At 43.4% G+C, this 16,210-nt stretch overlaps 1 protein-coding gene across 1 annotated transcript in view; it reads left to right on the forward strand.

The window, feature by feature from the left end:
* The first annotated feature begins 1,600 nt into the window (after positions 1 to 1,600).
* LOC115407842 (ephrin type-B receptor 2-like) overlaps positions 1,601 to 16,210 on the forward strand; it is an 89,111-nt gene continuing 74,501 nt past the window's right edge. The window contains exon 1 of the mRNA XM_030118361.1: positions 1,601 to 1,657. Within this exon, the coding sequence (XP_029974221.1) occupies positions 1,601 to 1,657 (57 nt within the window). The remainder of the gene's footprint in view (positions 1,658 to 16,210) is intronic.

Raw genomic sequence — 16,210 nt, forward strand, 5'->3', positions numbered from 1 at the left:
CAAGACAAGACAAGACCAAGACCAAGACCAAGACCAGACCAGACCAGACCAGACCAGACCAGACCAGACAAGACAAGACAAGACAAGACAAGACAGGCCAAGGCCAAGGCCAAGATTGACCAAGACCAAGACTAAGGCTACGACTGACCAAGACCAACACTGACCAAGACCAAGGCCAAGATTGACCAAGACCAAGATTAAGACTACGACTGACCAAGACCAAGACTAAGACTGACTACGACAGCCCAAGACCAAGACCAAGACCAAGACTCCGACTGACCAAGGCCAAGATTGACCAAGACCAAGACCAACACTGACCAAGACCAAAACTGACCACGACCAAGACCAAGGCCAAGATTGACCAAGACCAAGACTAAGACTACGACTGACCAAGACCAAGAGTGTCCGAGAGCAAGACCAAGGCCAAGATAGACCAAGACCAAGAACAAGACTAAGAGTATGACTGACCAAGCCCAAGACCAAGATCGACCAAGACCAAGACTCCGACTGAACAAGACCAAGACTGACCACGACCAAGACCGTTGACCCACAATGTTAAAAAGGCGTTGTGGAGCGAGCCAGAGGCATTGTGGGTACCGCTGATCTCAGCTCAGAGCTCACAGTGAATATCGAGGAGCTATATAAACACACACTCACGCTCACACACACACACTCTCTGCAGCAGCTGGCAAGCACAAAGTAAAATTTTCTCTGGAATTTTCTAGTTCCTCGATGACATTGTGGGTTTTTTCCGTTGCATTGCTGGTGTGGAATAGTTTGAGTTGTCACTGCATTTTGATGTGAAACATGAAGAGGTATGTCTGACATGATCAATACCTCATCAATTCATTATTTTTTGTTAAAATATTAACATTGCTTATAGAAAACAGTCCCATCACTGATTTGCTGTGCTGCTGTTAAAGCTCGGGTGGACGATGTTGAAGAGCCTGCAAGATTTGAAAGTCGCACACCTCAACCCATCCCCCGAAGCTCCTCCTACTCCAATCAGTGCTTGGCCCAACGCCACACCCCCACCAACATGACCGCGTCGTGACCGTCCTCTTTTACCCGGACATGTCCAGTTTTTACGTCCTGTCCGGGGCGTCCGGGCGGGTTTTCTTAAATTCAAGGAGATGTCCGGGGTTCATGTTTCTCGGCACATAGACGTAAACTGACCAGCGCTTTGCACACTATGATACTTTGCTGCACGACGTCATTACCGAGAGGCGTCTTGTGAGCTGATCTGCGCCGCGCGCTCACACACACACACACACACACACACACACACACACACACACACACACACACGCGCGCGCGCGGAGCGGAGCAGATGGGGCTGTTCAGACAGCGGAGCACGGCCTCTGATTGGTTTCTTAAGAGCAGTCCGCACCTTCCGATTGGTCGGAGTTTTTACTGTCCTTTGGCCGCTACTGTTGTCAGATTTTTTCCGCACCTTGTTCCGTCCACATAATGTATTGACTTCTCCCAGGGGGCGAGGAGCATTTCACTCAGTATGACAAGAAGTGCTGTAGGACAACATCGCCTACCCTCGCTTTAATGAAAAATCTCAACTTTTTTTCCCCTCATTGCAGAGGTCTTAATGGATTCCACTACAGCGACAGCGGAGCTGGGCTGGACCCTCTACCCAGCACAGGGGGTGAGTGAAACAAACGACATCAACAAACTGTAAAGAATGAAACTAATCTGCAAACCATCTGAAGCAGCTGTGGAGACTTTCTCTAAAGTCATGAACAGTGTTGGGGAAGTTACTTTTAAAAAGTAATGTTTGCTCATTACTCGTTACTTCTTAAAAAAGTAACTTCTTATTTTACTTAGTTACCCTCCATGGAAAGTAACTTTTCACGTTACCTGTTACTTTTTACTTTAATGTTGCTCAACATTGTGCAGAGCCTGTTCCTAAATTTGTAGGCCAACATAAAGTTCTTATATAGAGGCGTAACAGGTATTTCTTTTGTGCTCTTTATTATACAAACTGCCACAAACAGAGCACGGAACAAGAAAACACTGGGCTACAACAGGCTTCAACTCCATCATCACTGAAGCCTCATGAAACAAACAATATCCTAAAGCATAGCCTCTCCATATATCTTATGGGCATACATGTGAACAAAATATGCATGAGGGTTTAAGCTACAGTCAAAGTCTTTCATTAAACAGGCGACCCCAAAACTAGTGCAAAGTTAGTGCAAATCACGTCAACAGGCTCCTGAGGAGCAACATGATGAAAATCTCAAAATGGCTCATTGTCTTAAAATAAAACAATGCCTCATCTAAATCCAAAAGCAAAAGAATAACCTAAAGTGGCCTGATGTTGATGGCTTGTGTAAAGAAAAAAAAATGATATGGCTTGGAGGCAATGACATTTAAGCCACATTCAAATTAGGCCCATCTTAAACCATTACTAGCCTCAAAATTTAAAGGCAATGTTAACAGAATATACTGACCCTTGTTCACAGTGATGGCCGACAGAAAAGAGGAGATTAGGCACAGGCTTCGGCTATGCCTACGGCATGGGTGGAAGGCAACTCACTGTACATGACCACAAAATGTGCGATTATATCTCATCAGGAGCAGTCTTTCAAAACATCTGTCTGAAAGTTTGTTTCTTCTGGGGGTAAGCACCAGACCTCCCAGGCTGAACAGCCTCACTGCTGCACTGGATGGTGTGGGAGTGTTATATTTCATGAACACATCTTTCACACGGGGGAACGGTCGACGACTTCCAGCTCTGAGCCTGATCTCATGTACTCTGAGTCTGCACTGAAGGACACCACATCCTCCTCCTCATCAAAAGAAAAAAGCCCTTCTCGTTGGGACTGCTGGGAGTGGCAGTGGCACTGCCAACTTCTTGGTTTTTATTCTTAGCCAGCTCTGCGCCGGGTACAGTGCAACACTCCGCGATGAGCATCGAACGCGCCGTTTCTCTTCCCTTCACTTCCCCATCCATCTGACCTTAAATTTTGGGAATGTCAAGGCAGCCAACAGCGCTTCCCTGCTCTCCAACACAGGCGCGAATCGCGCCTGGATAGCCGAGGAGAAATTGACACAGGAAACATAAGCCTTGTTTGCAGACACACAACACGACCTGCTCTATCACAGGAGACATAATGAGACATTAAGGCCCAATCCCAATTCTCTGCTTAATCCTCACTCCTCAACCTTGATCCTCAATCTCAAATTAAGTGCCTCCTAAAAACAAGTGTTAAGGAATGTAACGTCACTTGGAAATGGGACAGCCCTTAAAGACAGTTACGTCCTTGGACCACAGGGGGCAGCACTGCACAAAAGGGTAGAAGAAAGCCAGAAGTGCAGCGTTTCCTGTAGGAAAAAAGTTTGGCCAGGGGGGAGCGCGCAGGGGGGAGCAGTTTTTGGACTGTCGGGGGGGGAGCTAGCGTCTAGCGCGACGCTTCTTTGGTCCGAAGGAGAGAGAGAGAGCGCACACGCGTGGAGCGCGGGGTGGGGGGGCTGAAGTGGAAGAACAGCTGTAATAATTTTGGCCAATGATCAATAACAACGCCCTTTATAACTGTAAGTAATGCGCCCTGCATTAGAAATGTTGAACATTTTGCTGTGTGACCTTGTTAATAAATGCATTCAAATGAATTTTCATGATTTCTTTCTAATAGCCTTTGTAAATATTATCTGTGATAGAAACTTAATACACTTACTCCCAAAGTAATATACACAATTTTTTATTAATAAAATAACAGCAAATCGAACTATTTAACAAGCATTCTGGGTTATCCTTAAAGCAGCGCTATGCAAGATTTGCTGTAGCGCTCCCCCTACTGGTCTCCTGTGAAAGCTCACTGTCGTAAACGCCCTCTGCATTTTATCCTTGTCCTCCCGTATGAGCGCCGTAAAGCAGGTTTGTTCTCTCAGATGTAGTCGGGTCGCTCCTCTGAAACTGCAAGCGCTGTTTTCAGGACTCAGACCCCGGGGGGAGTGAAGGGACCGGCGAATCACCGTGACAAGTCTTTGTTTACCCCACAGGGATTCTGAAACACATTTATTGAGGTAAAAAAGTTGCAAAGTTCTGCTTTAACTCCAAGGTAGGTCTGGTAGAATCTCAAAATTAAGGGAGATAACGTCCCTTAGTCTCGCTCCTTTCCTCAACTTGTTTAGGAATGGGACAACACTTAACTTCACGGGAGCATTTTGAGGAATGAGGAGTAAGACTGAGGATTAAGCAGCGAATTGGGATTCGCCCAAAAATTCCAAACCTGTCCATCAGACTGCCGCCGCAGTTCTAGTGTTAGCAAAATTAACACTTTTGAAGAAATGTCAGTAAATGGAGAGGCATATAAAATGATCTGTCTTTATATTTTAATATATTTGTTCATATAGAAATGTACATGCCTTTATGTTTTCACACACACACACCCTCACACACACACACACACACACACACACACACACACACACACACACACACACACACATATATATTTAGGGACACGGACTTTGGAACAGGAGGTCGGGGGTTCTAATCCCAGTCAGGGCGTATCCTAATTCAGTTGGGCCCTTGGACAAGGGCCTTGACACATACATGTCCACATCTCAGCATGAGCGAAACCAGAAATCATTACGTTTACATGCAGCCAATAACCCTTTTCAAACTCGAATGTTGGCAATAACCCAATAGCATGTGGCCATGTAAACACCCGCCAAAACCCGGAAAAGCTCATTTTCGAGATTTGTAAAACCCGATACAGACCGCTGGGTTACTCCTTTTCAAACTTGAAAGTGCCGCCGTGTAAACAGATAACGAGTTAAGGGACATTGTTTTTGGTTCTGCGCATGCTCCCATCTGCAATGAATCATGGTCTTTTGAGTCCAGCAACGAGTAGGCGCGAAACTCACCACACCTTTGTCCGTGTGAGGCTTCCGTAACGCACGATACAAACTGTTATTCTGAGCACGCACATCGCACATTCTTTCTTCTGAAAGTCGGCGATTTTATGGCCTGCAGAAAAATCCTGTACAGCAGAACAACCGTTCTGTCTGCGTTCCGTCTACAGAACGGAGTCACCGCAGCAGCGTCTGCCTCTGCAGTCCAGTGGAGGAGGTTGCCAGATCTGTCGATCAAACCCGTAAAAACATCTGAAACTTGTAGAAAGCAGCCCAAACCTCCATCTCAGTTGAAAATGCACGTTGAAACCATATTTGTATAATTAAAAAAACAGTTCTTAAACACATAATCATTTAATCAACCCATCCAACGTGTTCAAAAAAGAAGGACACCCAGAAGGGAACAATACCATCAAACTATAACCTGCCTCAGCACCACATGGAAACTCCTATCAGGCATCAAAGTGGCCAAGATAAGTAGGCACATGGATCAGTACATGAGTAAAGCACAAAAAGGGATTGGCAATAACACCAGGGGGGCCAAACACCAGCTACTGGTTGACAGGGCAATTGCCCAAGACTGCAAGGCCCGCAGCACCAACCTGTGCACTGCCTGGATTGATTACAAGAAAGCCCACACGTGGATACTGGAGTGCTTGAAACTGTACAACATCAACAGGACTCTAAGGAGCTTCATTCAGAACTCAATGGGGCTGTGGAAGACCAGTCTAGAGGCCAACTCAAAGCCAGTGGCACAGGTGAGCATCAAATGCGGCATATACCAAGGTGAGGCCCTGTCCCCCCTGCTGGTCTGATAGGCCTGAACCCCCTCAGCCAGATCATTACCAAGAGCGGCTTTGGATACCGGTTCAAGAGCGGAACAACTGTCAGCCACCTCCTCTACATGGATGACATCAAACTGTATGCCAAGAATGAGCGAGACATCGACTCCCTGATCCACCTCACCAGGACATGCAGCAATGACATCGGGATGTCATTCGGACTGGATAAGTGTGGACGAATGGTATCTAGAAGAGGGAAGGTGATCACAACTGAAGGAGTTGAATTGCCTGAAGGGAACATAACAGATGTGCAGGACAGCTACAAGTACCTGGGGATCCCACAGGTAAATGGTAACCATGAGGAGGCAGCTGGAAAGTCAGCCACAGCCAAATACCTACAGAGAGGAAGACAGGTCCTGAAGAGTCAGCTGAATGGCAAAAATAAGATCCAGGCCATAAACACCTCCGCCCTACCAGTAATCAGATACCCTGCTGGCATAATATCCTGGCCACTGGAAGAAATGCAAGCCACTGATATCAAGACAAGAAAGCTCCTTACAATGCATGGAGAGTTCCACCCTAAGTCCAGCATACTGAGGCTGTACACCAAGAGAAAGGAGGGAGGCCGAGGACTAGTGAGTGTCAGAGCCACGATCCAGGAGGAAACCAAGAGCCTCCATGAGTATACCAAGAAGATGGCCCCAGTGATGATCTGCTAGGTGAATGCCTCAGACATCAAAAGCCCAGTAAGGAGGAGCCAGAGGAGCTATCATGGACAGATAAAGCCCTGCATGGCATGGACCACCGACACATTGAAGAAGTGGCTGACATTGAGAAAACATCCCAGTGGCTGGAAAAGGCTGGACTGAAGGACAGCACAGAGGCACTAATCATGGCTGCACAAGAACAGGCCCTGAACACAAGATCAGTAGAGGCCGGGATCTACCACACCAAACAAGACCCCAGGTGCAGACTGTGCAAAGAAGCCCCAGAGACAGTACAGACCATCACAGCAGGGGGTCAGATAGTGGCAGGCAAGGCATCCATGGAACGGCACAACCAGGTAGTGGGCATCGTGTACAGGAACATATGTACTGAGTATGGACTGGAGGTCCCAGGGTCCAGATGGGAGACTCCTCCAAAGGTGGTCCAGAACAATCGAGCCAAGATCCTGTGGGACTTCCAGATCCAGACTGACCAGCAGTCATTTGCCATTGTCATTTTATGAACTAATTGTGCATCAAAGTTTTTATGTATATAAAGTGCCACTCCTCCACCAGACTTGTGATTTCTATTTTGTGTAAACGTGATAATTATCAAGATCGAAGTTCCCAGGTCTATTTTGTTTTATCCATGTTTCTGACAATGCAATTACATTAAATTCTATTTTGAATTTGTTTAAATACTCTTTAATGTTTTCAAAATTTGCATATAAGCTTCTACAGTTTAAATGAATTGTAGACATACCCTTAAGATCAAATTTAGTTACCTCTTCTTCATCATGATACCTACATTTATAGTCGATGTCATTGTAAAAATGCAAGTCAGGGTCCACGTTGATTAAGGTATTGGTTACTTTGTATTCCTCGATTGAGAATGTCTCCAGTTCTGTTCTTTGACCATTTTCATCCTCAGTATCTGATAAGGATGAAGTCACAGATAAAGTGTCTGCTATATTAGTTCATCCGTGTCACTTGTTACCTTGTCATGTTGCATACTTCTCTAGTTCCTTTGCTTCTCTGATCCAGGTGGCTTTTGCCTGTTCAGGAGTTCCATTGGGTTTGATGAACACCCTGCAATTGGATGTCCACGTTGCCTGGATCTTGTTCTGTCTGCGCAATTGTCGAGCAAACTTGGCAATGTCAGCATTTTTCTTCGTCAAATGTTCATCGATATATACATCAGTTCCCTTTAACTTCATTCCTTGCTTTAGAAGAGCATATTTTTGTTTCCTGTTTGCAAATCTCAGGATAACAGCTGGTTTGAGCTGCCGATCTCTGCAAGGCAGCGGACGGCATGCCTCTATGTCTCGGTTGTCCAGAGCGATTCCTTTACTCTCCATAAAGTGGATCACCTGTTGCTCCACAGACTCCAGATCTTTTTCACTTGGTTCTCTATCTGAATCCACGGCCCTTGCGTAGGAGCGTGGCCTGATGTCCAGTCCAGTTATTATCAAATCATTCATTCTTGTATATTGCTCTAGATCCGCCAAATGATTTTCCAAAAATAAGATTTTTTTGTCTTTTTCTTCATTTTGTTTCTTTAGTTCTTTGATTTTAAATGCAAGGTCCAATACAGTTTGTTGTTGAGTCGCAATTCTTCCCACCTCCGAAGTTAACGAGGTCAGCATCTTCTTTATTTCTTCTAGTTCCTCCTCCATCACAGTTACATAGTTATTAAAGTGGATTTGTACTGAAAAAGGAAGTGAGGTCTGTTTCCATGTTATTACCTGGTATTACTCAGTATTTAGCCCGTTACTAGGAAACTTTCACATTACCCCACACACTTGCACCAAAAATGCAGCAAACCTGATCAGTGTCTGATACAGTCTCTGAACAGCACACTGTATCTGTCAGGAGATCAGAGTTTCCATCAAAAACCACCATCACCAGCCATCACATTACATTAAGATGAACGCATTATTATTACACTTCCTCACTCCAAACACCTCACTGTGACAGACATGCAAACACAAGAGAGCTGCCAAAGATAAACATTTTAATCAAATGGAGTTCAACTTCTTATAAAACAATTTACAAAACAGTGCACATTTTTAGCAGTCAGGCACTTTTCTTTTTTTAATCAGAACAGATTTTTTTGCAAAAAATAAAATACAAATAACAGTGATAAACAATCACTTTAAATCAACATTAATAAGTACACTGCTCCAGTCTCGTGAATTCACATCATCATGTGTTTTCTGCAGACCCGTCTACAGGAACCCTTGATCTCCATCATCCTGAATACCCAGGACCGCCGTAGCCAGACGTTGCCACGTCATCCACGTCCATACTTGTACCTCCCTCGGCGTGATGGAAACAAGAACAGCACAACTGTTCCTTCTTAATGCTCAGGGTTTATTCACTGTAACACCCAAACCCCAAACGTGAGAGCTGAAAACATACAAATATACATATTAAAGCTGCTGTAGGCAGGATTTTGCTAGTCAATGCTAATTTTTCTGTGTTTTCTTTGGATTAAATGTTAGAGTATCCATTGATAATCCTTTAGGAGTGTAGCATAACTGCACTACCGCGAGGGCGCAGCGTTTCCATCTGTCTCTGTTCTGAGCTGAAAAGGAATCTCCACAGCTCCAGGTATCTTTGACCAATCAGAAGAGCCCATGAGGCTCTAACCGTGATTGGTCGAGGGGCGTTCATCGCACATTCCTGTGGGAGGGTCTTAACTTGCGTAAGGGCGTCATGTCAGAGAAAACAGGATAGGATTGACTGTCCTGGGTTTCAAATCGCCATCTTAGATGGGTCAAATCACCATCTTGCTTAGGTAACCCTAAGCAAGATGGCGGAGATGTGGAATCCTGCCTACAGCACCTTTAATAAACAGAAACTTACACAATAAACAAATATACACTTTCCAAAACAAAGGTTCATTTCAAAAGACCAGGGAGGTATTTTGTTATTTACCTGACAGTTTCGGCAGCTGTCAGCTGTCTTCCTTTGTTTTCCTTTGTTTTGGAACCTTTGTTTTGGATTATAACTTGGAAGACCAATGAACCTTTTTGGACAAATATACACGTTGCACAAAACACAAATATCTTTAAAAATTCAAACATACACATGAAACCGGAGTTACAACCATAACATTCACCCAAGCCTGAACATGAGACCACAGCCGCCCAGCACCAGCTGCAGAGCCACCACACTACCACCACGATAATGATCAATACAACACCAAGCAAAACGGAAATATACACACCTCACTGGCTACTTCACATTGTAAAGGAGGGAAGCCTTCTATTTTTGTTCTTTTTACAGACTTTTTGGAGCTTATTTTCTCTCTCCACGTTTATCTGTGCACCACTTAATGCAGTCCTACCCGGAACGTCTGCAGATGCATAGTTCCGCCACTTGGTGATATTTATATTTAATTAAATTTCGGTTCCTACCTCTACTGAGAGAAAGCTTATTTACGGCGGAACAGTTACCCTGTAATTACATGGTAAACTTAAGTAACTTCTCCTTATTACATGGTACTTACCTTGTAATCACCATATTAATACATGGTAATTACAGTACTGTAAAAGGAAGCATTACCGACTCGACAGTATTGACGGGCAACATCTCTTCAACGATGAACGAAGCAACAAGTTTGTCCAACTCTTTTTTAGATACCTGGTGAAAATGAAGCCTTGGCTGCTTGTCCTTGCATATCATCATCATTTCTCCGGGGATCTTGAGCTACAAGCTTCACGTTAGCATGTTTAGCTTTTAAATGCTTTGCGAGGTTGGCAGTTGTATTAACGGCAGTGGACAAAAGTTCCTGGCCAGGGCACAGTGTACATCTAACACTCAGATTCCTCCCCTTGTTTTGGACGAGTTCGAAGTAGTGGGAATACCTCCATCCCTCAAAAGTTGGCGCTGGCGGCTTCTCCGTTGTCATGATTTACCAGCATGTGTCACATTCTGTGTGGAACGAGCGCCCGTGTGTATTGCGCAGCTGCAAAGCTGAGAGGGCTGCAGGTGTCGCTGTCAAATCCGTCCGGAGGAGAACGTTGCACTGAATTGAAAAAAGAAATACGTTTCTTTACCAAATTTTCAGTAGTAGCCCGTTAAGTTACTTTTAACTCCAAAAAGTAGTTTCGTTACTGTAACGCGTTACAAAGCAACGCATTACACCCAACACTGGTCATGAAGCACTTTCTTTTTGACATCGCATTTTTATGTCTATTTGCAACTCTTCTCCTCTTTCTAAATTAATTTTATCTCCCAGCTGAAGAGTCTAAATGTGAGATTTAATGTGAAGAAATGTAGAAAGGTCAAATCTGTCTCCTGCACGATGCCTTTCACTTCAGCTGAGAAAGGTTGGATTCACATAAATTAAGTCAGCTCAAAAAAAGTGATCGAGGACAAGGACAAACCGTCGTAGACCTTGAACGAAGGGTGCATGATCTGGAGCAATATACGAGGATGGATTAAACATCAAACCACTAAACATTAAACACTAAAACCAGCAATTTCCATTGTCCACTGTAGTTGCAAGACAACCAAATGTGAAACTGAAAAATTTTGTTGTATGTCTCCAAGACTGTCTTCTATAGATTTATGTGGGTGTCAAGCATGCGATAATGTTTCAAAAGAAACAGAGGACAGAGCTGTACGGGATGATGGCTTTGATGAAAGTGAGTATTAAACCTGGGGTTGGCGATCTTGGAAAACTAGCATGTATTCGAATGTAGCATCTCCCCAAGGCTCCGCCCAGCCCCCACCCCACTGGAGGAGTTCCCGCTGTCACGGGGGAACGCACTGGACTCGAAGCGCCGCGCAGGGAGTTTCTGATGCCTCCCATGTTAACCTGTGTGACTGCCCGCACAACGCGCAGGGGAGCGCCACGTCGCGGCTCGCGCTCCGCAGCGCGCCCGCTCCGCTTCGTTCTGTTTTTCACGCGAGGGGGGGGAGGAGGGGTGGGGTGGGGTTGGGGGGGGGACATCTGATTGGTTTCTTAAGAGCGGTCCGCGCCTTACGATTGGTCGGAGTTTTTACCGTCCTGCGGCCGCTGCAGTTGTCAGGTTTTTTTCCGCACCTTGTTCGGTACACATAATGTATTGACTTCTCCCAGGGGGCAGGGAGCATTTCACTCAGTATGACAAGAAGTGCTTTTGGACAACATCGCCTACCCTAGCTTTAAGAGTAATATATGCACCACGTCACCATGCACAGTTTATCTTTTTCTTTCTTTATTTTTTTCAATATATGTATGTGTATTAATCTATATTTTCATATTCAGACACTATCCTGTTTGAATAAATGTTCTATGCCATGCTTGTGAATGATTCTGACCTTTTGTGCATTTATTTTATATTAAATATTCCGATAAAGGAGGGTGTGGTAGCAATTCGGTTGATTTTCAGCCATTTATGGCCTTGGTGTGCATTTTTTATTTTATATCTTTCATTACACAGTAGGTTGTGATATTTTTAATGACACATTAGCCTTCAGCTAAACTTACCATATATTTCATTGCTGGGTGCAAATCACTTAAGTGGAAGCCTTTCCTTCAAGAAATTAGCCACATTTCTCACTCTGAATTCACCTATATGTACACTAAGGCACCAGTATTAGTTTCAAATGTTTGGTAGATGTGTTTATAACATTTGATAAAGATTTTATGTTGCCACAATTAACACAGTACTTAAAACAAGCAGAAACAGCAGCACCAGATTTCCGTTTTTTGGGTTTTCTGATAAAGATAGATTCCTGGCTGGTAACAAAGTTTGGACAAATATTCTGAGTAGAACTTTTAACCCAGAGTCTAGAAGGGTATTGTCTATGAAAAAATGCATTGAACACGTAGATCCAGTGAAGTGGAGTGAAATTCTCTTTCTAGGCACTTTTTCCATGGGCGCAATACAGCCTAACACACTATACTGCTCCCTGTTACTGCCGGATGTAACATACTGTGTGGAAGTGTGGGGGTATTTATTAGGGTTATTTATTATATAAATCAATTATCCATCAATTTTCATACTACAAAAAAAAGCAACAAGAATTACCAAAACATTCTCCCAGACTGCATGGAGGAACTGTTCAAGCAAAGAGAGACCAGATAGAACCTGAGGGACACTGCAATATTCAATAAAACACAAGCAAGAACACACTAAAGGAAACTGTGCTTCAGTCAAAGGGGTAACTCTGTGGAACACTCCGGACAAGGAACTCAAAACAGCAAACTCTCTGAATATTTTCAAAAAATTTACAAAACAAGGGTCATTAACAAATACAATACATTGAGGTAGCTCTACTAATTCATTCATTCATTCATTCATTCATTCATGTTTTTAAAATTATTTTTGTCTGTCTTGTTTTTCCTGATTAATTTCTATTTATCATTTATTTTTAATACCATTCTTAGCGGCCTCATAAAGGGGGATAAGAATAAAGAAAAAGGAGGAAAATTGGATGAAAAAGGACAGGAAAAAAGATTAAAAAAAGTTGACTCCCTTTGTTATGCTCTATCTTGGACCTTTGTTCGACTTTATATGGGTTTTTTTTCTTCCATACAGCAGTGAGGTAAAGGAGGGCTAAATAAGCTTCGGCTTCAGCCCTAAACCTTTTCAGTCAAAGAACATGTTAATCATATATATATACATGTATATATATATAGGGGATGGCTCAGGGGAGCCATCTTCTCCATGCGACGTCAACATGGGAAACGGAGCGTTTTCACGGTGTGGGAGGGGCTGCCTCTCTGAGCAGCAGAAACATGAGGAAAGCTCAAACACACATTCACGAAGGAAAAAAACGCTTTGGGGGTGTTTTTGATGAGTACATAACTATATAACAAGGTTAAAACATACAAAAAGTGAATTTTGTATGATACAGCCCCTTTAATTGACCCCCGGTCAATGAAAGCTAATCAGGACGTCTCGTCCAAAATAAATTCTGAGCCCAATCAGGCAACTCAAATAACACTTTCAGTGTGTTTCCTTAATGAAATTCAAAAGAAGAAAAAGTTTAAGTACCATATTGGCCCAAATATAGTATGACTCTGATTATAGAGGGTTTTCACCGACGTCACGACTTGGGTGGTACCCTCGCTGCGCCGCCATATTGGAGACACTCAGTGTAAACAATCACACTGACAGTATTCACGATTGTGTGTTATGGAACAGTTTGAGTGCGTTCAGCCGTGGCAAAAGCTCGTTAAAACGGACTGAAGAAGCACAGGAATATCGGGAAGGCCTTGGGTTACAAGAGGAAGCCCGATATTTCGAGAAGCTACGGTTTATTGGTGGTAAAGATCCGTAGGAGTTGGCTCCCACCTCCTGGACCCTCACTGGGGACCAGCACTCTCGTAGGGGTTGGGGTTCTAAATAATTGATTAAAACGCAAATATTACCAGGCTGATGGCTACAAATAGTGTGATAGCTGAAATATGTTTTTTTTACATAAAATACTTTAAAAATCTAGCACCAACTGTTTTCTTCAGGAGTAATACATCTCTTAATAATAATAAATAATAATAATAAACTTTATTTGTATAGCACCTTTCAAGATCATTGAGTCACAAAGTGCTTTACACATCATAAACAACAAAGGATAAAAAACAGAACAAAAAACAACACAAAACGGGAAAAGAAACAACAGAATCACAGAAAAGCAAGACTGTAGAGATGCGTCTTGAGCTGCTTTTTAAAGGAGTCGACAGAGTCCGCTGATCTTAGATTAACTGGGAGGGAGTTCCAGAGAGTGGGAGCCACCACCTCAAACACCCGGTCACCTTTAGTTTTTAGTCTTGAGCGAGGAACAACCAGCAGGCCCTGGTCGGAGGACCTCAGGGACCTGCTGGTAACATAAGGCTGTAACAGATCTGTGATGTAGAGCGGTGCCTGGCCGTGCAGAGCTCTGTATGTAACCACAAGGATTTTATATTGTATTCGAGACTTAATGGGGAGCCAGTGAAGAGCAGATAAGATTGGAGTTATGTGGGACCTCCTGGGGGTCCTGGTCAGCAGTCTGGCAGCGGCGTTCTGGACCACTTGCAGGCGATCCAAAGATGTTTTGCTGACACAGGTAAACAGCGAGGTGCAGTAATCCAGGCGTGAGGATACAAACGCATGGATAAGGATCTCCATCTCAGCTTGAGACACAACGGGCCTCAGTCTGGCTGTTCCTCAACTGGAAAAAGCAAGAACGGATCAGAAGTTTCACATGTTGATCCAGAGTCAGAGCGTGGTCTACAGTGACACCTAGAATTTTAACGGAGGGTTTAATCACGGAGGTATGGAGACATAAACCATCTTTGATCCGAGGCACAAGACTTGGAGGAGCAGAGATAAGAAATTCAGTTTTATCAGAGTTTAGCTGCAGAAAGTTATTAGCCATCCAGTTTTTTATCGCTGTCACACAGTCACTTAGAGCTGACAGGGAGGCAATGTTGTGGGGTGAGAAGGAAAAATAAAGCTGGATATCATCAGCATAACAATGATAAGAGACACCTTTAAACTGATTATTTGCCCAAGAGGAAGCAAATACAAGGCAAATAGAATTGGATCTCTTAAGGCTGGGGACAGAAAAATTCAAGTTTCTGCAGAAGCTAAATGTTTATGAATGATCAAAGTAACATGAAGTCATTAATGAGCTCAAACTGTTGCTCTGTTTCACTTACCTGACAAGAAATGTGCCGAACACATTCGGATGTTGTCCAGATTTTCCCTCGTAGATCTTGGTGAAGCTTTGCGAACCACAAGCGCCTCCGTTCCTCTGACAGTTTTTGGCATTCCTCACCCTGGTTTTATATAACTTTTGGAAGTCTATTCATTCATTCATTCATTCATTCATTTTCTACCGCTTATCCCTTTCGGGTCGCGGGTGTCTGGAGCCGATCCCAGCTGCTGTGGGCGAAGGCGGGGTCACCCTGGACAGGTCTCCAGTCTGTCGCAGGGCGACATCTATATAATTCCAAATGTTTTTCTCTGTCTGACCTATTGGTAATAATTTACTATTTTCTTGATAACGCTCTGGATCTTCCTTAGGACTCGTGCTTTGTTGTAATACGGAGTACCTCCAAGATGGTGACATCCGGGTCGATGACGCGACGAGAAAACCCTCTATACAACGACCCCTATATTTCATAGATCATTTTGTGAAAATAAAAATATGTTGAAGAGAATAAGGTTACTCATAAAACATCTTTTTATTGTACAATTATTAAAACTCAAAAACTCACAGCAGAGATAACATTTCATTTGATTTAAGATCAAAAAATATCACTGCAGTATTAAATAAAAAATATATTCTCTTTCTCAAAATAAGCAACAATAAGCAACAAATAAGTACCTCAAAGTTTCAATAACTGCATTAATGATGTAAATATCTTTATAACCATCAAATTCAAGTTGTGTTCAGCTTCATGAACATGAATAATTCAGCCTCCTGGATGCTGGGTTCAGTCTGGCCTGTAGAGAACAGTTCTTCAGAGAGAAAGCAGCAGGTTTCAGCTGCTCTGAGCTTTTATTACTTTCTCCTGAAGGCTGTAAAACTGAAACAAACCAGATAAACATAGAAGTGAACAAACACACAAGATGCTTCACAGCATACATCACTGTCTGAAAACAAAACAAGTCAGCATTTAAAATCAAAGCCGCTAGCTCAATGCTAACTGTTAATTGAAACGCCATTGACATGCTAACGGAATTAGCATCTGCCTTGAAACTTCAAAACAAACTGACAAACTCACAAGTATCAGTTTCCCCTCCATCCTGAACATCAGCTAAGTATACTGGAGTACTGACAGGCAGGTATTCTGGATGCTGTTTGAAATGAAGCTTAGAAAAACCAGCAGCAGCCACACTGCTCAGTCTTCTTCTCTCACTGCTG

The sequence above is a fragment of the Salarias fasciatus genome, chromosome 20 (assembly GCF_902148845.1).
Source record: "Salarias fasciatus chromosome 20, fSalaFa1.1, whole genome shotgun sequence".
NCBI lineage: Eukaryota > Metazoa > Chordata > Actinopteri > Blenniiformes > Blenniidae > Salarias > Salarias fasciatus.